At 55.2% G+C, this 20,864-nt stretch overlaps 1 protein-coding gene across 10 annotated transcripts in view; it reads left to right on the plus strand.

Annotated features, from left to right (window-relative positions):
- ANKS1A (ankyrin repeat and sterile alpha motif domain containing 1A) overlaps positions 1–20,864 on the plus strand; it is a 179,342-nt gene that overhangs the window by 145,730 nt on the left and 12,748 nt on the right. For all 10 annotated transcript variants that reach the window (XM_045057418.1, XM_045057420.1, XM_045057419.1 and 7 more), the window contains 3 exons: positions 133–199; positions 5,408–5,514; positions 20,336–20,434. In XM_045057418.1, the coding sequence (XP_044913353.1) occupies positions 133–199; positions 5,408–5,514; positions 20,336–20,434 (273 nt within the window). The remainder of the gene's footprint in view (positions 1–132; positions 200–5,407; positions 5,515–20,335; positions 20,435–20,864) is intronic.

Here is a 20,864-nt window from a genome sequence, read left to right on the forward strand (position 1 = left end):
CCTTGGAATCATCTGGAAGAGACCTGGAGCACTCCCACACACACCACCTGCCCTGTGCACTGATAGCGAGCCGGCAATGTTTAACTGAAGCCTGACAGCCTCTCCTTTTTGTTCCTCTCTCTTCCGTTTCAGATTGAGAAAATCATGAGCTCTATTGGAGAAGGGATTGACTTTTCTCAGGAACAACAGAAGATCTCAGGTATCGTACCAAGCAGCCGCTTTCCCGTGGAACACAGACCTCTGGCTCCTTTCTGGCCCAGGTTTTTCCTCTGGCACAGAAGACAGACATTTGGTGGGTGAGAGAGGTCAGCCTCTGCCCGCGTCATGCTCCTGCAATTCAGACACGTATCTGTATGGCCCATCTAGCTGTTATTGTAGGGAGAGGGCTCTTCTTACACACTGGAGGGGAAATTGCATTTTAGGCCACCTATTGAGAAGGTTTTTTTTAAGTTAACAGTTGTCACTTGTCCAGAAGTATTTTTGTAAATGTAGGTTTTCTCCGATTGGTTTAAGCTGGAGTGCACTTTGGCTTCGGTCTGTCCACTTTCCCAGGCAACTCTGGCACTTACCCCTCGTGAGAAAGTAGCTCTCGTTCGGCTGCTCCATGGCAGTGGCAGAGCGTTGGGTTGGCTCGGTGGTCTCAGACTGTTAGCCTGCATCACCTGGAGGGGTTGGCTTTGCTGTCCCTCCTTGTGTCTGTCTCTGCATTTTTCCATTTGCTTAGTCACTCGTTTTTATCCTGGGTCACTGCTACTCTGGGCATTCTTTTCTTTTCAAAGCCCTAGGGGTGCGGTCAGCCTTGATTTCCTTTGTTGGAAGCAGGGAGCTAGAGAGGCCATATCTGAGCTGTTTTCCTTGATAACAGACCTGTGGTTGTATTACTTTCTTAGGTGAGGGGACATTTCTAAAGGTACCTGTTAGCTAGAGCAAGTCTCACGCCCCATCCCCCAAGCACCTGCAGACCTCCCTCTGCCACCAGAGCACCCGGGCCGAGTCAGTTCAGTGAGGCCTGGCCTCTCACCATCCCTGAGGAAATGCCTCTCCAGCTGGAGGGAAGGGCTTCCTCGCTCACTCAGGAGGCTGCATGCAGGACTGGCCTCTTAGCCCAGGTGACACTTGTGGTTCCTCTGGCCCTATCAGGGAGTCAGATGGGTGGGGACAAGTGTGCACACTGGGGGAAGGTTGCTGCTGAGGCTGTGGTGCTTGTGAAAGTTGCATGGGCTCTGGAGCCTCAGCCCCACGTTCAAATTCGGCTTCTGGATGTATGAGGGTCTTTGGCAAGTCCCTTAATCTCTCTGAGCCCCAGTTCCCTATCTACCTTTGGATAATAGTACCTACCTCATAGGTTTGTTGGGAATGACTAATGTATACAAATACTTGAGCAAAAGAGGTAAATGGTAGATAGGCTCTTTTTTTGTCCATGAAATAATTACTTACCCGCATCAAAAAACCTAGGGAGGAGGTGCATCTGCTTGTCTCCCTCCACCATGTCTCCAATTGGGTTCCCAGAGCCACCTCCTTCCAGCAGCCTTGTTTCCCTGGCTTCTAGCAAGAGAGGGCCCAGCTGGGTGTGGCCCATCGTCGTCATCAGTCTTGGATTACGCTGGGGTCTGCAGGGGTGGCTCTTCTGACTCAGCGTTTGTGGCTCTGTCTCCACGTGCTGGAGAACAGACAGACAGCCTCCCTCTCTGTTGTCGTGTGCAGCCTTCATCAAGAGTCAAGCCTTTGTTGGGAGTAGATGTTCAGTACTGAGACAACACCATTACCGTTTTCCAAAACCGTGCTTGGGGGACAGCCAGGACTGGGATCGATAGCAGTCCGTTCAGTTGAAGCAGCTTTCTGCTTGCCTGTACCCCTCTATGTCCAAGGAATGCACGTGCTTGAGAGTTTGGGTCAGTATCTTAACTTTGATAAATCAGGAGATGTGGCAGCACCTTTGGAAAACGCATTTCTGCAAGAGCCCTTCTCTTTGGAAGTGATGACACTGAGCTCTTTCCTGGCCCTGGTGGTCCCACCCACTAGTTCTTACCCCCACGAACCTGTGTGAGTGGTGAAAGTTGGCCTGGCTTCCCCCCTAGGTCACCGGGTCCCAACACACAGTCCTGTTTTAGCACCGCTGAGTTGAACCATCTTCCATACAGCGGCGTAGGACCGTCTAGGGTGGGCACACGAGAACAGCCACCTGAACAGAGGGTGCCCCCACTCATGCTGCAGAGTCCCCAGCCTACTGTGTCTGCACTGCTGCCGGGCCATGAAGCATGGGGAAAGTAGACTCAGGTCTGCCCATGGGCTCTGTCTTCTATCTGACAGGTCAGGACGGGGCTTTCCCCAGGACCTCAGGGAGCACCAGCCTTCAGCTCAGGCCAGAGCAGAATTCTTGCTTGTTTTGAATAGTCAGGTGCAGGGTTCAGATTGTCCTTAGGTTTCTGGATCTAGGAGAGACTTGGGCTCTGGGGTTGCCAGCCTGGGAGGAGGAGCAGGTCTTCCAGCAGGCAGCTGTTAACTAAGCACAGGATTGCTCAGCGTGACTGGTTTCACAGAGGATCGTGTTCTATAGGACGAGACCCAGTATGGAACTGGAGTCTTACTCTCGTCTTGAGCCTTAGAACCCTGAGCTGCCAGCACTGGAGCTAGTTACCCGAATCCCCAACAGACAGGTTTCACAACTCATTCCACTCTGAGGAGTCCAGGGAGGGGAAGCCTTCCCACTGGCCCCGGCCACTCTGGCTGCTTTCCACAAAAGCCTGTCTGTGGAGCGCAAGAGATCATTTGCTTTCTTCTGCTAAAGCCAGCCGCTTTAGCTGTTGAATAGCCATTCAGTGCAGGCTCCTTCTGGGGCCTGATCTCCCTGTACACACAGCCCTTTCTTTGCCAGGACCGTCTACAGCCTGCTGAGCTATCGGTGTCCCCCAGCATGTTTAGAGGGTGACATGTGGTCCCTGGGTCTTTGTCTCTACATGTGACCTCTTCTGTCTTCACGGCTGTACTTGGGGTTTGGTCCCGGCTCCCCCTTTTCCTTGGTGCCTCCCCTCCCGTACCCTCCTCCTCTAGATAGCGAGGGGCCTGCTCTGGGCCTGGCGCTTCTCTCCGGGGGCTCCTCCGGCAGGTCCTAGGAGAAGTCCCTCCCCGAGTTGCTGAGTGCGCTTGCTCACCTGAGGAATATTAGGTATAATGTCTTTATTTGGTCACCTGTTTTTGTGACACCCCATGGCTTATTCTCTTGGCAGAGAGGCACGGTCTTTCTTACATGGTGAGCAGGGGGTCGCTTAACCTGTGGGCTGTGCCCTCAGGGCGGTGTCATTCCTCTGTCCCCTTCTCTGGCTGTCCGAGACACTGTTGGCCAAAACTATAGGCATGTGCCTTCTCTCTCCTTAATAAGCTGTTTCCAGCCCCTCGAGCTGCAGGTAGGGTTTCCCCGTCTCCGTCTTTCAGACGCATGTGTGTTGGCCGACAGGAGATGCTGGGGAGCCTGTCATTTTGCTGTGATGCTTGTGCTGCTGTGTCCTTCTCCCTCAGCGGCGGCAGCAGCAGCTTCTGCTCCGATGTCCGCTCCCTGATGTATTTTCCTGAGCGTGGAAGGGAGGAGGGTGGGGAGGGGAGAAGGGGAGGGCCAGACATTATGAGAGCGAGCGAGGGCTGTGGGGCCGGCAGCAGGCAGCGTGGAGCCCAGGAGCCTCCAGACAAAGCACTCTGCTGCGGTTCTGTGAGCGCACACATCCACCGGCAGCAGGCAGGACCACAGCTGCCCGGCTGGGGGATTACAAGCAGGAATGAATCAGCAGCCAGGGACACTTGACTTCGTGAGCATACAAGAGCCCGCCGCCTAGGTTCCCTGGAGCAGACAGCCCCAGTCAAGGGCAGGGGACCCAGCGTCTTGGAGTGCTGCTGCAGCGTGCATCGGGAGGCCACCGGGTCCCTGACCACCAGCTGCTCTGCAGAGGACAGAGGAGGGGGAGCCTAGGACAGTGGGTCACCGGGGGCTCCCAGATAACCAAGCCAGTTGGCCTTGGCCTGCCTTGAAGGGCAGAAAGTGCCGAGAACAAGAGAATGACTTTCACCGTGTCAAGAGTTCTCTGGAGGTGATGTCTTTGTAGTTGGTTCTTCTTTTTCCTCCCTTTCCCTTTTTTCCTTCTTTTATCATCTGTTCTTGCCCATGAGAACCAGAGAAGTAGGTGGGGGCTAGGCGCTCAGGTCGGCAGGGAGGGCTGAACTCTGTTCCTCCCCGCCCCGCCCCCCTGTCCGGCCGAGGAGCAGAGCAGATACATGTCGTCCCTTCCCTGCCGGCCCTCAGAGGAGAACATCAGGATCCAGAGACCCTGGGAAGACCGTTGCTGTCTGTATCACTCAGCCAGAGAGAGCACAGCGCCGAATGTGAATAGACTTAAGCCGTCACAGCTCAGCTGACAGAGGACCGCTTCCCTTTTCCCTTTCTTTCATCGGGTCGGGTTTTGTCGTCTTTAGCCAAGAACTGGATCTGCCTGCCTGCTTTCCACCTGAGCAGGCAGGCGAGTCACAGGAACAGCCACTATCAGAAGAGGAAGATGAATGCCCAGCCCCGGCAAAAGAGCCCGGCCCGGGAAGGCAGCACTTCAGACAGCACCCTGGCGCGGGAGACGCCCCGCTCGCCGGCCGCCAGAGTCTAGCTGTGGACTGGGCCCCTGGCCCCGCTGGCCGTGCAGCCCGGGGGAGCGCGATGTCGCCGTCACAGCAGGGCCACGCCTGAGCCCCAGCCCCGGGCCCCGGCCCGTGCGCGGCACTCGCCCCCCTCTGCCTTGAGCCTCTGAGCACAAAGGGCCAGTGGCCATGGTTTGCTTATTCCGGGACTGCTGGGGGAAAACAAGTAAAAGTCTCTTTTCTCCCCCTGCCGGGTTCTGTGCTGCTTGTGTTGCATGTGCTGGGTCCCCGTGAACAGCCGCCGCTGCTTCCCTCCCGGAGCCCTCGCTGTGTGCCTGTGCCCCTCAGCTGCATGAAGACGCGTGCTCTCTCCTGACCGGTTTGTGCTGCAAGGTCACAGGACTTGTCCCTCGCCCACGGCCCCGCAGGGGCTCCAGAAGTTGCATGGATGAGAGGAGCCCCCAGCCCCTCTAGTGCCCGTGGGAACAGACTTCCTGAAATACCTCAGTGTGAACGCTGACCTGTGGGCGGAGACCGTGCATGTGCCACCGCAGCCCTGGAGGAGCTCAGACTTGAGGGGGTGGGTGGGTGTGCGGCCCGGGCCCACCTGCCCTCGGCCTGCACCCGGAAGAGGAGCTGCGGGTCCTCTGCTCTCTGGTCTCTAGTACATAGTCTGGCTGCTTTATGGTAATGACCATGATGTGGCAGTGCCATCTGTCTTCCTCTGAGTGCCGCTGCTACCGCCTTAATGGGTTTTCCCTTTTCAAGCGTCTGCCGATTCCTCTCTCGTCAGGTTCGCGGACGCTGGAGCAGAGCGTCGGGGAGTGGCTGGAGGCGGTTGGGCTGCAGCAGTATGAGAGCAAGTTGCTTCTGAATGGCTTTGACGATGTCCGCTTCCTGGTAAGTGCCCGCAGGCCTCCTCGGGGGCGGGGTGCAGCTCGGCGGAGACGGAGACGCGCCTCTCTGGTCTCCCGTGGGCCCTGCTGGAGTGCTAAACAGTGCGTAGCCCCGTATCCCAGCGAAGAGCTGAATGAAGTGACTCAGACATCCAGAAAGTCAGCCGACTGTCATGTGCCTTCTTTCTAAACTCGGTCTCCCTCAACTCTGCTCCCAGAAACGGTTCTGTGGGGAGAGCTCTTTGCAAGTCTGCATCCCAAGAGGCAGGGTCCCTGACTGTAGACCTTTGCCCCTTGCTGGTCTCCCTCTCAGACCTCAGACCATATGTCGTGCAGTGAGGCCTCAAGGCGGGTCTTGTTCTGGATCAGACGCCGGGAGTTTTGGTGGACAGGACAGCCAGGTCCCCTGTGATGACTTTCCATCCCATCTCTGTTGGATGCCAGAAGTTTCCTTTATTCCCCAGAATGGTGCCATCAAGCAGGTAGTTGCTGAAGCAGGGAGCCTGGTCCGGCAGGAAGGCCTCTTCCCTGCCCAGCCCAGCCCAGGCTGAGCGGCTAGGGTGGGGAATGTGGCTGTGTAGCCTCATGGACTCGTGACCTCAGAGATGACCCGGAGGAGAGGCTGAATTGGTGGTTGGAAGGCTTGCTTGCTTTTCTGAGGTATAATTTTGTGTTGTCTTCCTATAAAGCACGAGGCGTTAAAAGAAAAAGAAAAATCCGGGTGACTTTCCTCAGGCTCCCTGTGGAGTGGGGCCTGGCTGGGGCCTTGGGCTTAGGATCCAGTGCATCTTCTTTCAGTCCAGAAAGTGGCTCGGGCACCCATGAGCATTCCTCTCCTGGAACCCCTCCAGGAGGTGGTGAGGTGAAGGGGCGGGGGTCAGTCGGCCCAGAGCTCCCATCTCCAGTGTGGGTCCCTCTGGAGTTCCCACTAACGAGGCTGCGTTTTGTGCCTACCGAATAGCAGCCTGCCCAGGGTGCTAGCCTGGAGCTGCCGGGAGGGACCCTGACTAGGACAGGCCCGCCTCACCTGGGCCACCCTTCCAAAGCCAGCTTAGGGCCGTTACTTTTCAACTTTTAAAAGTCTTGGGTTTTTAAATAGCAATTTTTTTTTTCTTACATTAACTGAGTATATTTATGGTTCTTATAACCTAACCCCTGACTTAACCATGTTCCTGGGGGAAGGCCGACAAACCCAGGGTAGAGGTGGTGGTTCAACCAGCGAGCTGGGGCACTTGGCCCCTGGTGCTGAGTGTTGGGGGGCCTTCACTCTCCGAGCATACCCCTTCACCAGACTGGCTGGCAGGCAGGCAGGCAAGGGAGGCGGGCTGTCCCTTCCCTGTGCTTCAGTACTTTAGAGGCTGAGCTCTTAACTTCTCACCCCTCCTTCTTCTTCTTTTGGAAACGGTAAGGTTCCCAACTGGTGAACATCAAGAGTCCTTTAAAACTGCTTCCCTGCCCCTTCCTGTGCTCACACCCAGAAAGTAGCTAGGCGGGCATCTTGGTAAATCTGGCCCTGAGCCAAATGTCCATCCCGGAGGGTGCAGGGACTCTGCTAGACCACGGGTCTGTCTTTGGGGGAAGGACACTCATGGAGGGAGGCCAGCAGCTCCGTATTTCCAGGGCCCTCCAGGCTTCTCCTGTTGCCCTGGGTACGAGCTATTCCTCGTCGCTGCTGTCTCAGTTCCGGCGGGGCACTGGCAGGTGGAGTCTGTACAGGAAGGAATGCTGATCGCACCTCACTTGAGCACATTACTTCCGGTAGCTAGAGTGGCCTGAGGAGCCATGCAGAGCATCCTGGGTAATTACATGTAAATTGCCAGATGGACTGTAAGGCTAATTGTTTTAGCAACCGGAAAAAAAGGAAAAAAAAAACACACACACACAAGAAAGGGCATTTTTATTGAGAAACATTCTTTTCGTTGCATATGGTATAATTTCCATCATGTTAGCTATGGTATATCTCCATGTAGTTTGGTTTTCAGTAGGTTGCAAATGTTTTTCTTCGTTGTGAAATGCCCTGGAAACTTCTACAAGATGCATGAGTAGCTTCCAGGGAGCTAAGCTCTCGAGGTAGGAGGAACATCTGGACACTAAGAGTGTTTCACAGACCAGGCACTGCTGTAGAATTTCCCTGTGACAGGGTCCAGCTCCTCCCTGTTGGGGTGGGAGGGACTTTGTCATCATGTGGTCTAATCACCTGTGCCTTCCCTTCCAGACAATCTTGGCCATGATACTTTGCAGCGACAGGGAATTCCACCACCTTACAAAGTAGTAGCCATTTGTTCTTTGCATTGCTCAGGCTTAGTCAAAGTCCGAGTCCTTGTGGACTCTGTCTTTTGGGCCACAGAGAACACGCTTAAACCCTTTAGAAAACCGAAGACTTTCTGTCATGGCCTCTGGCATTTTATCTTGTCTAGGTCCAACATCCTCCTGTTCTGGGTTGTTCCTCCTATGATGTGATGACTGAGCTGGATAAGCACTGCACCTTGAACTTTATTCATACTCTCTTGCCTGCTGGCAGAAAGGGCCTTTGATTTGGAGGGGTCAGGGTCAGGACCAGGGCCGGGGCAGTGGGGGCTGCCACGTGCTCCCTAGGCTGATCGGGCTGACACCAGACCCTGGGAGACAGGACCCAGGAATCTAGCTCCTGCCTCTGCCGGCCAGCCCACCACACTGGCTCGCTCATCACAGCCAGTTCCGTTTTTCACCGTAAGTGTTGTCCACAGGAAATGGGCTTTCTTAGGACAAGGGAGGAAATGCATTTAATCAGCACGGAAGGGAGGTAATTGGTGATTGGTGAGTTTGAAGCTCCAAGTGTGCTCGTGCAAGTCTCCATATCTGGGGACCGAGCCTGACCTCCCTTCACAGAGGTGGCAGTGGAGTCAGTGATGGTGCTCCACATGCTGGAGTGTTAGGTGGGTGTCAAAAAACTGTTTTTGAAGAATGTCTGATGTGGGCAGACGTTGAGTGAAGGAATCGAGACACAAAAATCCATATGCAACATGATCTTAACTTTCAAAAAAGACAACATCTCTGCACGAGAGATGCAAAGGAATAAGCCAGAACGTTTTCAGTGGTTATCTGAGGAGGGCTGTGGATGGCTTTATTCTCTTATTTGGAACATAAGAGATTTTCTGCATTTCATACAACGAATGGATCCAAAATCAGAAAAGCAAATAATGCAGGTGTCTTAAAGATCTTGATGGTCCAGCTGGGAAAACAAGTCACATAAAGCAATAAAAACAACCAAGCGGCCAAGTGTTAAGTACTATGGTGAGGCGTGTAGGTGCTGCAGGAGCACAGGGGCGGAGAACCCGCCTTCCCAGGCATGGACCCAGTGCCCGCGCTGAGCTGGCTCACAGCCCTGGACATACTGCTGGTCAGGGCTCAGATGGGGCTGTGAGGCCCAGAGGGTGGAGACACTGCCAGTGAGGGGCAGAGCCGGGATGCTAGCCCAGATCTGTCCCAAATTTGAACTCCTGGGTTGCACTTGCTGTCTGAGGGTCTGCAGAGGCTGTGGGCTTGGAAAGACACAGGCAGAGGAAAGGCGAGTGTGGGGCCTGAGCCATCTGCGGTGAGTGAGGAGGCCAGTGTAGGGAGTGCAGTGAAGGGCAGGCCACTGGCTGGGCAGGAGGGGTGGGCTGGGCTCGACTGCAAGGGGCCTTGACAGCCACGCGATGGGAGGCCGTCGGGTTGTTCCCCTCATCGGGCAGAGAGGCCCTGGCGTCGGGGTGCACCTTAGATGGCAGGGCATGGTAGAGAGGGCGCGTGGTGGGTGCTGTGCTGGATGACAGACAAACGGAAAATGGAGACGAGTCTGGCAGCCAGCGGAGGATGGGTTAGACACAGACTGAGGCACAGGCCCGTCACCTCTTACAGCCAGCATCGTCACGGAGGCCTCTTGCTCCTCCCATCAATTTATTTCTCCACAGGCTTCCACCACATACGGATAGGCTCCTACTGTTTTCCTGTCTGTTTCTGAGACCAGGCCACCTTGTTCCAGTGTGTTGGGGAGGGATGACCAGTGAAGAGGAGCGAGCCCTGAGAGAGCCGAGAGGCATAGGCTTGGGGAAGAGGTCATTCTTTTTTGGCCTCCGTGACGTTCCCAGCCTGACCCCCAGACCCTGGAGCTTCTCTTCCTGTGTGCTCCCTGCGTTAGCTCCTCACTCCTTAGCCCCAGAGGCCGGCTTTCTGTCCGCAGTGGGGCCATGCCCTTGGGTTCCTACCCTGGCTTCCCAAGCTCCCTCCCTCTGCGTTCTTCTCTCTCGGGCTTCAAGGGGCCTCTTTGGCCTGGGCAGGGGTGCCCTGGCACTGCTGTCTGGATGCCTCCCTGCCTCGACTTCCTCTCCACTTGTCCTAGCCCCCTCTTCTCCCCACATAGCACTCTAACTGCTAGAATTCTCTGTGCCCCAGAGTGAGGCAGGGCCCGAAAGGGAGGTTTCCTCAACTAGGGGCCTCGGGGGGTCAGTGGAGCTGGGCTTTAAAAGGAATACTCTTGGACAGTGTGGATCCTGCCTCCTGGACTGACTCAATTCTGTGGTCACTTAACTCCTCGCGGGGTCCCAGGGGTTGACTGACATGCCACCAGATGCTTCCTTGTCTCCGCTGGGCCCTTTTACCTTGAGACGAGGCAGGCTCACTCTGGGCCTCTTTCCAGGCCGCGTACCCTCTTGCTCTCCCTCTTCCTTTCTCTCTGCCAGGTGGTGTGGAGTTCTCCGGGCTAGGGGTGACAGCAGCTGGAGTCCCACTGTGTTTGCCCCCACTTGTGTTCCTTGTGTGCTCTGTCCTTCTCCGGCCGCCTTTACAGTGGAAGAAACTGAGAACTGTTTTCATGTCTGTGAACTTAACTAACTGCCCTTGAAGATGTGTGCAGCAGGTGAACAGCTCCTGTTCTGTAGCTTCTGGCTGCGGACATCTCAGTGTGAGCAGCAGCAGGGGGTTCTGTGCTGGCCCCTCAGAACATCCGAGTGTTCACGTATTCCAACCCCCAGCAGTGTGCATGTGCAGGAAGTGAGGCGTAGGGGGCAGGGCCCCGGGGTCCATGTGTCTCTGTCAGAGGCACAGACCTCCTCACACACCATGTGTCAAAGTTCAGGTGTTCCCAGGCATCCCTGAAGCCCACCCGTGGACTCCTGGGGTCCACAGACACCACACTGAGGACTCTTGGACTCAGTCATTTGCCCAAGGTTGCTCCTCAAGCACACGGCTGAGCTGTCCTAGAAGCAAGTCTCCTAGGCCCAGAGTGGTGCCCCCACCTCCCACTCTAGTCCCACACCTGCTTGCCCAGGAACGTGCTATGTCTGGGCCTCGTGCTCAGTGTGTCCCCCCAAAGAAGGGGCCTGGGAGCCAGTGAGCTAGGCTAGTGCTACCTGGCATCACTTGCAGGCGCCCGTCTGGACCAGGCAGACCATTCCATCCACCCCCTGTGTGTTGGGGGCCACTCGACTTCCAGAAGGCTGGAAAAAGCTGCTGGGAATCAGACCCCAGTGAGCTCTTGGCACTGAAGCCCTTCTGGCCCTGCAGCTGCCACCACCACGGGTCGGGGATGGTAGGTATCCCTGCCTCGTGTTCTCAGTGAAGTTGAGCAGCTTGCTGAGGCCACACTTAGGTGAACTGGGGGGCAACGGCTCAAGAGAAAAGTCGAGGTTCTACTTACTTGCAGAGGGAATCAGGGAGTGGGGAGATGTGGGTTTCCCTCCAGGTCCCCTCATAAGATTTTGGGCAGGTTGTTCTGCGCCCCCATATGTCCCCCTGTCCCATGGCGTCTCACTTGACTGCCTACTTCATGGGGGCATAAGCTGTGAAGGGGACACACTGTTACCTGTGGTGACACGTAACAGCGACTGAGACCAACTACAAACGTAAGAATGTAAGGCAGCAAGGCGGCATTTTCTCTGCAGTGGAGGTCAGGTGGCAACCGTGCTCTGTGGGAATCAGATTGGCCTTGTCCTCAGACCCATGAAGACGTAAAGCTTGCTCTGGGTGGTCTTGGGACCGAGCCCTTTGACCCCAGGCTGACTTGGGCCTGGGTAACTTACGCTGTTTATTTGGGGGATGAATGAAGCACCTTGACCTCAGATAAGGCTCAGGTGTCCAGGGGCAGCAGGCAGCAGATGGATGGAAGGATGCTGTGCTGGTACAGGGAGAATGGGAACACTGAGAACTGGCTCGGGAGGACAGGCGGCATAGGGGTGTTGTTTCCGTGAAACTGGGAGGCGAGTCCCGGACTCTTGTGCTGTTGCCCCAGCCTTGAGGACCCTTCTGAAGTTGGCGGGCGGAGGGGCCTCTGGCTTCAGAAACGGGACTTGGTAACATTTGTGCTTCTTCCTCATCTTCTGTAGAACTGGTTGCATTTGTCAACTTCAAGTTCTGTCTCTCCGGGTGAGGGCAGGTCTGTGCTGCAGGGGGCAGGGGGTGACCAGGAGAGTGGCGGGTGTGGGTCAGGGCTGGGCCGCTCTTGTTGCTGAGGGTGTGGAGCTGGGGGAAGGTGCCCATTTGGGAAGTGATGTGACACAGCCCCAGTCGGGAGGCAGCGGGGCCGGGCCAGACAGAGGCGAACAGAGAAACACGAGACTCGTTGAGCACCTGGTCCCTGAGCGCTCAGCACCATGGGATTCGTTATTTAACCTGCGAAGCAGGAGGGCTTGATCCTATTTACAAGGTTCTAACTTTCTAAGAACCTGGAGCAGCGCAGTCGGGATTTGAACTCAGTTCTTACTCCAACGGGTTCTTACTCCTTTATGCCACAGCTGCCTTGCATGTGGTAGCTGGCACACGGAAAGCCCTCAGCCCCAGAAACGGTGAATGTCTGAGATGAAAGCGGCCACGCTGAATACAGAAATGAGGCCTGAGGGGCGGGCCAGGCAGAAAGTCTGGAAATCACTTAGGGGCAATGATAAACCTTCTTGGGAGGCCAGTCCAGCACCGCTCTGCCCAGGAGACCCTCTTCCACCAGACCATACCCGCCTTTGTTTGAGTGGGGGCCGGATCCCAGAGGGGTGGACGTTTGGTCGTCACTGGGCCCAGAGGTGGATGCCCAGGTGCACTGTCACCAAGCCTGCTTTCTCACATACTCCTGTGTTGCACGCACACCTTTCCCTGTGACATTTAACGGACTCTCGTGACCAGCTGCAGTGACTGCACACGCTCCAGTACGTGGGTGCCCCGTGATTTAACCCGCCACTGGGCACTTTGGCTTCTCTGCCGCAGGCAGGCTTTGGCGGTTCCCAGGACACATACCGGCCACAGCGATGGAGCCGTTCCGGGCACGGTCACCTGGGGCGCAGGTTGCTGAACACGGGGCCCTGGTCTAAGCCAGGCCTGCCTTCTGAGGCTGGGGTTGTACTAAGTAAGCACACGGGTACCTGCACAGGTGGACCAGGAGTGAGAGGGGGCGAGCAGACCCAAGCAGTCTGAGGCCCGAGGGGCCTGGCAGGGGAGAGCGGGAAGGATCTTTGGGAGGGGGGCAGAAAGTGAGTAGGAGGCGCAGGGCTTTGTTGCTCGCCGCGGCTACACCAGTCTGGGCTTCCCCCCCAGGCTGCCTGTGGGCCCTGCCCTCCTGAGAGGGCAAGGGCTGAGTTTGAGCGTGGTGGAGAATTTGCAGTGTTCGCGCTTCAGAGACTTAAACTGCTCGAACTGCTGGGTCCTGGATCCCCAGCTGACAGGAGGGGGAGCGGGTATGGCAGCCCCCGGAGAGCCCGGCTGACCTCACGGTCTGCCACGGAATCAGGGCCCCAGCAAAACAGTGACCAGAACGGGTGCCAGGGGTCCGCCCAGCGCCTCCGTGCTGAGGGCTTGTCTGCCTTGAGGAGGGACTGAAACATCCCTTGACCTTGCGTCTCAGCGATGGGCCTAGGCTAGAGCCTCACCTCCCACCTGTCGGGGCTTGCTGGTGGCAGACCCCCTTTCTTGCCCTGAGTGCTACCCTGTGCCTCAGGAGGGGGGCAGAGCACCATGCCATGCCTTCATGACAGGCGTGGGCTGGGGCTTCTGTAAATCATTGATCCTCAGGTCTGGCATCAGCTTCCCAGGCCCCCCTCCAGTAAGCCGGGCTCGCGCCTCTGCATCCTCAGACCCTTTGCCAGGGGCATGCTGAGCCCTGTATGCCTGGAAACAAGTCAGGAAGGGTGTTCAAATAGGGTGAAGTTCAAATGACTGCCCTCTCTCCGCTTTGGTTCTTCTCTGAGCTGGGAAAGAGGCAGCTCTGTAACCTGAATATGGCAGGGACAGGGCTATGTGACCTCAGGCAAGTCAGTCCTTTGCTGAACCTCAGCTTCCTTGTGACGAAAAGGATAGCTTCCCTCTGCCCTGAGCAGGACCAGCTAACTCCCTGGCACAGCCCTCCAGCCCAGGCCCACCTTCCCACTTCCATCTCCTGGAACTTCTCTCTGCTCCCAGGCAGGGTGGCTTTTGTCACAGCTGCCTGTACCTGTGCTGTTCCCTCAGTTGGGGAGCTCTTGACCCACTTCTCTGCCCTCTTCCCACCTCCCTGTGAAACTCCCTCTGGACCCCGCCATCGCTCTCCCCCAGCTCATACGTCCCTGGGGCTCCCTTTCCCCACCCCAGCACGTCCCCACCTCTCCCCAGACCTCATCCTCTTCCCTCGCAGAGGACTCCCAAAAGACCACAATCATGGAGTCAGCAGCACTGGTTTTGGCTGTTCAGCCTCTTCTTTTTATATCCGTGTTGTTGCCTCCAAAGTATCCTTAGTCATTCAACAGATTTTTATTATGCGCGGACAACATGCCAGGCATTGCCGTAGATGCAGGTGGTGGCAAAGCCGTGAGTGAGACAGGCACCTCTGGCCCGTAACAGCCTCAGGACCCTCAGCCAGCAGCTCAGTGTTTTTCCCTTTGGCTGAGAAGCGTCCACTCCAATGTGCCACACTCCAAATGTTCCTTTCTTAGGTCTTTTCCACTATTTGTTCAATGAAGACATGCCCGGCAGTTAAAATTCCAGCAAAATATTGACAAGTGTGATACCTCTCAGGATGCAAAAGGATCTTTCCTTCTCCTGAAGTCATATGGTCAGGAAGACTCTGAAGATAATCAGAGACCCCTGGAGGGCCAGAGAAAGCTAGAGAGAAAGGACTGGGGCCCTGCAACAGCCCTTTCCTCCGCCTCCTCCAGGACTCTCCCCACGACTCCCAGAGGCAGTTCTGCTGTCCGTGCTCCTTCCCTTCCCATGGCCCCTGTCTTCCCCTCTGTCCACACATCCACTGAGCTACACGCAGGATCTGGGCCTTGGAGACCCCGCTTAGCACCGACGCGCCCCTGTTGAAAGTGCCATCTTCTGCGCCCATTGGTGAGCCCAGTGACGGATACTGGTAGGAAGGAGAGGCCTTTCAAATAGATTGAGCTGAAGGAGAGTGAAGGTACCGCCACAATAGGCACAGCTCCTCGTTTGTGCCTTCTCAGGGAAGGACACCCGGGAATGATGGTGTATGATTGTGCAAGTCAGTCCAGGGGCACGCTTGCCCCAGCTGAGCTCTGATGGGCCGGCCTCTCCCTGAGTCAGCCTGTTCCTGGGCCCAGGGCTTGGGCTGTGTACGCAGAGGCCTGGGCCACATCCTGACCCTGCTTCTCCACTGTGAGGCCTCGGCAGGCCTTCCCCTCACCCACTTCTAGGGGCCGACGAAGCGCTAAGAGTTGGGATTCTATACAGGTGGAAGCACTGCCCCAGCCCCGGAGGTGGAGGGAAGGGAGGCGGGAGGGAAGTTCTATGTAGGGACCCTAGTTCCAGAGCCCGAGCGTCCCCAGCCCTGGGACGGCTTCCCTGCTGCTGCTGGTAGGTACCTTCCACGCTTTGCTTTGTCTTCAACAGAGCCCACCTCCCTAAACAAGTAGAAGGAGCCTGGAGCGTGACTTTGGAGTTCGTCAGAGGGACGTTTAACTGTCCTTCTGCAGCTCACAAGCTCCGTGACCTCGCATATGTCACTCCTGCTCTCTGAGCCTCAGTTTCTTTGTGCAATGTGGGCAGTTCCTATCTCAAAGGTTTTGGGGCGGCTTTTTTCAAGCGATGAAGGCAAAGTCCCCGCACAGTGCCAGGACGTGGTCAGGACTCGGGTTCACTGGCATCTCTTCATGTCACCTCCCCCACAAAGACCAGCAGAAGGTGCACTTACTGTGCATAGTGACCCTGACGACCGCCTCTTGCTGCCCTCTTCCCTGGATGTGTAGAGAGCAGGATGTGGCCAAGAAGGTGGGATCCTGCCACCGCCACTGGCCGTGAAACCTGGTTCCTGGCCTGTAAAGTGAGGAGCCGTAGTCAACGCCTGCCAGCTGGTTGCGAGGAGGGAGGAACAGGACAGGGAATGGCTGAAGCAGAGCCCTGGACGGGGAGGCACTGGTACTCTGTCCCTCCTCTGTCCTCCTGTCCTCCCTTCCTCAGGGACTGAACCCAGTCAGGCTGAGTGTCGACTAGTTTCATGTTTCAGATTTCTCCTAGAATTAGAAACTTTTTTCAAACCTAAGAACACCGGGGCACTTGGGTGGCTCAGTCAGTTAAGCATCCAACTCTTGATTTCGGCTCAGGTCCGGTTTGTGAGTTGAAGTCCCGAATCGAGCTCTGTGCTGATAGTGCGGCGTCTGCCTGGAATTCTCTGTCTCCCTCTCTCTGCCCCTCCCCTGCTCACACGCACGCTCTCTCTCTCCCTCTCTCAAAAATAAACAAACATATAAAAAATAAAATCTAAGAAATCTCTATTAACTGAAATGCTTAGGCCAATGAGCTGTTCTGCTTTCTTAGCTCCCTAATTGCCGGCTGGCAACAGGGCCTGGAAGATAGCAGCCCTCGGTATAAACATTAACGTGATAGAAGGTAAAGTAAAAAGTCTCTTTTCCCCCACAGCCCTTCTTGTGAAGATGGTTCCAAAAGGCAGTGGTCCCTTCCTCCCTTTAGTAAAGAGGGCGTGGAAACTTCCAGAATGTTTCTTGCCTTTGAGGATTTGTAACGCCTCCTAGTCACCACGCAGACTAATCCGAGAGGATGTAGGTGTGGCACGTGCAGGAAATGAGGGGACCCTGCCTGCACCCTGGACATGCTCTGGCAACTACCTGCTTTGGTTTTCCGTCACATCCTTTACTTTGGTTTGGTTTACCTCTGCCTCTTTCTTCTCACTGCCGCATACAGCCCCCTAGTCCTCTTGACGGGTTAATGAAGGCCCTGTCTCCAGCTGGATCCGGTTTTCCCGGTTGTCAGCCTTCAGTTCAGCTTTAATGTTGCCCTAAAAGCGTGTGAAGGGTTATGAGTAAATGCTGAGGACACGGTAGGATTTCAGAAACTCCCTGCAGTGCTGTCATCTCTGAGGTGCCCCGGTCAGTCCAGTGCGTGTCCTCACCAGGTGAGGACTCATCGTCAGGCAGAGTCTGGGCAAGAGGCCACCTCTCTCTGCCTTTCCCGTCAGCACACCGTAGATGTGGGCCCAGAGGGACTGCAGGAACTCAGGGTGGTGACTCCTGACTTTGGGGTGACTCAGGAACTGGCCTCAGACCTGGAGAGAGCAGTACCCTTGTCACACGGAGCCTTCTACAGGCCCACGCCTCCCTGGTGCCCCTGCGAAGGGGTGTGTTCTGTCTGCAGCCCGAGCAGGAGAGCTTCCGGTCTGGCTTCAGAGCTCTCTCCCCGGGCTCTCTTGAGCCTTGGAAGGGGTCCTCTGTGGGGCAAAGGTTTTTGTCACCATGCACGGGCTCCGGGGGGGCTACTGTGCCAACATGCACCGTGGCTCAGGCACAAAGGCGAGACCGCCAGGCGAGGGTCTGCATGCGCTGGCCCGAGTTGCTTAAATAGAAATAGAGAGTCCAGAAAGAGTCCCAGAAACACACAAATTTAGGACACAGCAGAGGTCACTTCAGATTGGTAGAGAAAAGATAGTTCATTCAAGAAATAGACAGCTTGCTGCCTAGGAAAAAAAATAACTGAATCCTGACTCTTGAACTTCACTTAAAAAAAAATTGTAGATTAAAGATTTAATGGTAAAAATGAAACTAAAATTACAGGAAGAAAATATGCAAGAATTGTTTTTAAAAATCTTGAAGAGGGGAGGTCTTTCTCAGCCTGACAGAACTAAGAGAAGCTCTACGGGATATAGGTACAGACCAACAGATTTCTGCACGAACAAAGCCAACATGAAAGTCAAAAGAGAAGTGACAAACTGGAAAAAACGAATGTCTAACTATTTCCAGATAATAGGTTAATTTCCTTACTTTTATTTATTTATTTTTGAGAGAGAAAAAGCGCTTATCAGGGAGGGGCAGAGAGAGAGAGGGGAGAGAGAATCCCAAGCAGGCTCCACACTGTCAGCACAGAGCCCAACGTAGGGCTTGAACCCACGAACCGTGAGATTATGACCTGAGCCCAGGTAGGATGCTTAACCGACTAAGCCATTCAGATGCCCTGATTTCCTTAGTTTTTAATGTATTTCTACAAATCAAGTACAGAAAAGATCAGTACCTCCAGAGATAAACACCCAAAGGTATAAAGGGATAATTGCTGGAAAAGGAGCTATGGATGTCCCCCACACATGTGGCCCCAGAGCGTATGGACAAGACAGCTGGGCTGAATCCCGGCTCCATGCTTACATATGTGTGACCCTGCAAGTTGTTCATGCTCTCTCGGCTCAGCCTCCCGAGCTGTAAAGTGGGGGTAATGATAGTCCCTTTTATTAAATGGGTCACCAAGTCTAAAGCCTGTAGAACATGGAGTGGGGCAGGAATCACAATGTAAATACCTGATAGATAAGGAGCGCCTAGGGTGGCTCGGCTGGCTGGGCATCCAGCCATTTGTTTCAGCTCAGGTCATGATCCCAGCGTCGTGGAATCAAGCCCTACATCGGGCTCTGTGCTGAGCAGGGAACCTGCTTAAGATTCTCTTTCTCTCTTTCCCACTCGCACATGCACACGTGCTCTCTCTCGCTCAAGTAAAAAATAAAAATAAATACTTGACAAAACCTGAAAAGGTGCTGGAGCTTCCCCTGTGAGTGAGATGCTTTTACAATAGGAAGTGTGCAGTGATAAGCCATTTCTCTGCAATTGTTGCTGACAGTGTGACAAATCTAGCACTCGTGTCATTGATGGGAGTATAAATGTGTGTTAGACTTCCAAACACACATATCCTTTGACCAAGCAGTCTCTCTTGATAACTGTCCCAGAAATGATGCACATATGGGGGTATTCATGCAGTACTATTTGTAAAAGCTGGAATTGGAAATAGTCATCGTGCAGCGGGGACCTAGTTAAATAATTTGTAATATGTCCCTAACCTGGATGATCATGCGGCTTTTAAAAAAAGAGGCAGGTCTAAATATCCTGATGTGAAGCAATCTCCTGTATACCTGTAAAACGTACCTCGTTTTGTGCTCCGCTTTATTGCACTTGGAAGATCCTGCATTTTTTACAAACGGAAGAAGGTTTGTGGTAACCCTGCGTCGATCAAGTCTGTCAGCGCCACGTTTCCAACAGCATTTGCTCACTTGGTGTGTCTGTGTCGTATTTTGGCAATTCTTGCAATCTTCCAAATTTTTCTTTATTATTATTTTACGGTGATCTGTGATCAGTGATTGTAACTCACTGAAAGCTCAGATGATGGTTAACATTTTTTTTTTAGCAGTTCTTTGTAATTAAGGTATGTACGTTTTTTAGACATAATGCTATTGTATACTTAATAGACGATATAGCATAGTAAACGTAACTTTGGTATGCCCTGAGAAACCAAAAAATTCACTTTACTCACTTTATTGCTGTGGTCTACAACCAAACACATGAGATCTCTGAGGTATGCCTGTATATTAAGTAGTAAGAGTAAGGTGTTGAACAAGATGTACAAGAATTCCGTTTGTGAGAAAAGGAAACTGGCCTCAGAGGGACATCCAGAAAAGTGGTACCAGTTGCCTCTGTGTTGGGGGGGGGGGTGCTGTGGCTGAAGGTGGGGCAGAACACGTGCATTTTCATGGATCATAATCTGAAAAAACTTACCTGATGATGCTACTGTGAGGCATAAAGCCTCATCATAGAGGTTGGGGACAGGGAGCAGCCAGGTGTTAGCCCCACCGCCAGATGTGTGGCCTCGGCAAGTTCCTGACCTCCCCGCCTCCTTTTCTGCATCCTTAACACGAGGATGAAAAGGATCCACCGCACAGGGGCGTGAGTGTGAACTGGTGTGTCCGGGTCACAAGCCCTGGGGCCTGTCATCTAGCAGGCAAGTGCACAGTGAGCGCCAGACCTCCCTCTCCTCCCCGTCAGGGGTCAGGTTCATGGCCCAACTCTGGCACCCCCCCCCCCCCCCCCAGCTCCCGGGGCCAGAAGACTTTCTCTGACATCTCTCCGCTTTGACACTCCTCTCCTCCCTGGGTTGAGGCTGGTTCCTTGGCTGACCACCTGACGTGGCTGTCGCAGCCTTCGAGTTAGGAAAGCATGTCTGTGAGGAAGCTTGGGCTGGTCCACCCGCCCTTCACCTCGGATGGTTGTGGAACCCGCCCCTGAGAAGCGTGTGGACACAGAGTGGGGCCAGGGCTGTGCCTGGACCTGGACATGCCGGACCCCGCCCCGGGTTCGGCTGTGGCCCGCGTCACTGCCCTGTGCACATTCGGAACCCTGGCGCTGCCCAGCCCGCCGGGGGGCCGCTCGGGTGGGGGTGGGCCGTCTGGGCAGACTTGTGTGCTGTGCACCTCGGACTCCTGCCTACACAAGACTCTTGCTGCCTGGCCCGGCCTCCCTGGGGAGCTCGGGGTCTCCGTCCCTCTCAGCGCTCGTGCTAGAGGAGGGGCCACGCAAGGCTGCCGTCAGCCACCCGTTCACAAGGGCGCTCACGTGAACCTCTTCTGCTTCCAGGGGCCTAACGTGATGGAAGAGCAAGACCTGCGGGAGATTGGCATCAGTGACCCACAGCACCGGCGGAAGCTGCTCCAGGCAGCACGGTCCCTGCCCAAGGTGACCGCTGACAGCTCGGTGGCCTCAGCCTGTGCCGAGACAGGGCCCTGTCCCCGACGCCACCTGGACCCAGAATAGGGAAGGAGCTTGGCTCCAGGGCATGCAGATCGCCACAGGCTGTCTGTCTCTCATTCCGAGGGACACGGTGGGCAGCACAGAGGCCTGTTTACTTTCTTGCCAAATCCCGGGGCCCGGAGAGTCAGCAGAGACTAAGGACAGTTGGGGACCCGGTACAGGCTCTGGGGGGAGGCTCCAGACCCCTGCCCAGCACAGGAGCTGGTACCCACAGGTTTGGCCTGTCACCTGGAGCCTCTTGGGGTCTTTCCTGACTCACCGGAGACCAGGCCAGCCTGCACCGACCCCTGACGTCAGCCCTTCCCCAGGAAAGGCAGAGAGGTGCTCAGGGCGGCAGGGGAGGCAGTTTTTCCCT

This window comes from Felis catus, chromosome B2 (genome assembly GCF_018350175.1).
Source record: "Felis catus isolate Fca126 chromosome B2, F.catus_Fca126_mat1.0, whole genome shotgun sequence".
In the NCBI taxonomy this organism is placed as follows: domain Eukaryota; kingdom Metazoa; phylum Chordata; class Mammalia; order Carnivora; family Felidae; genus Felis; species Felis catus.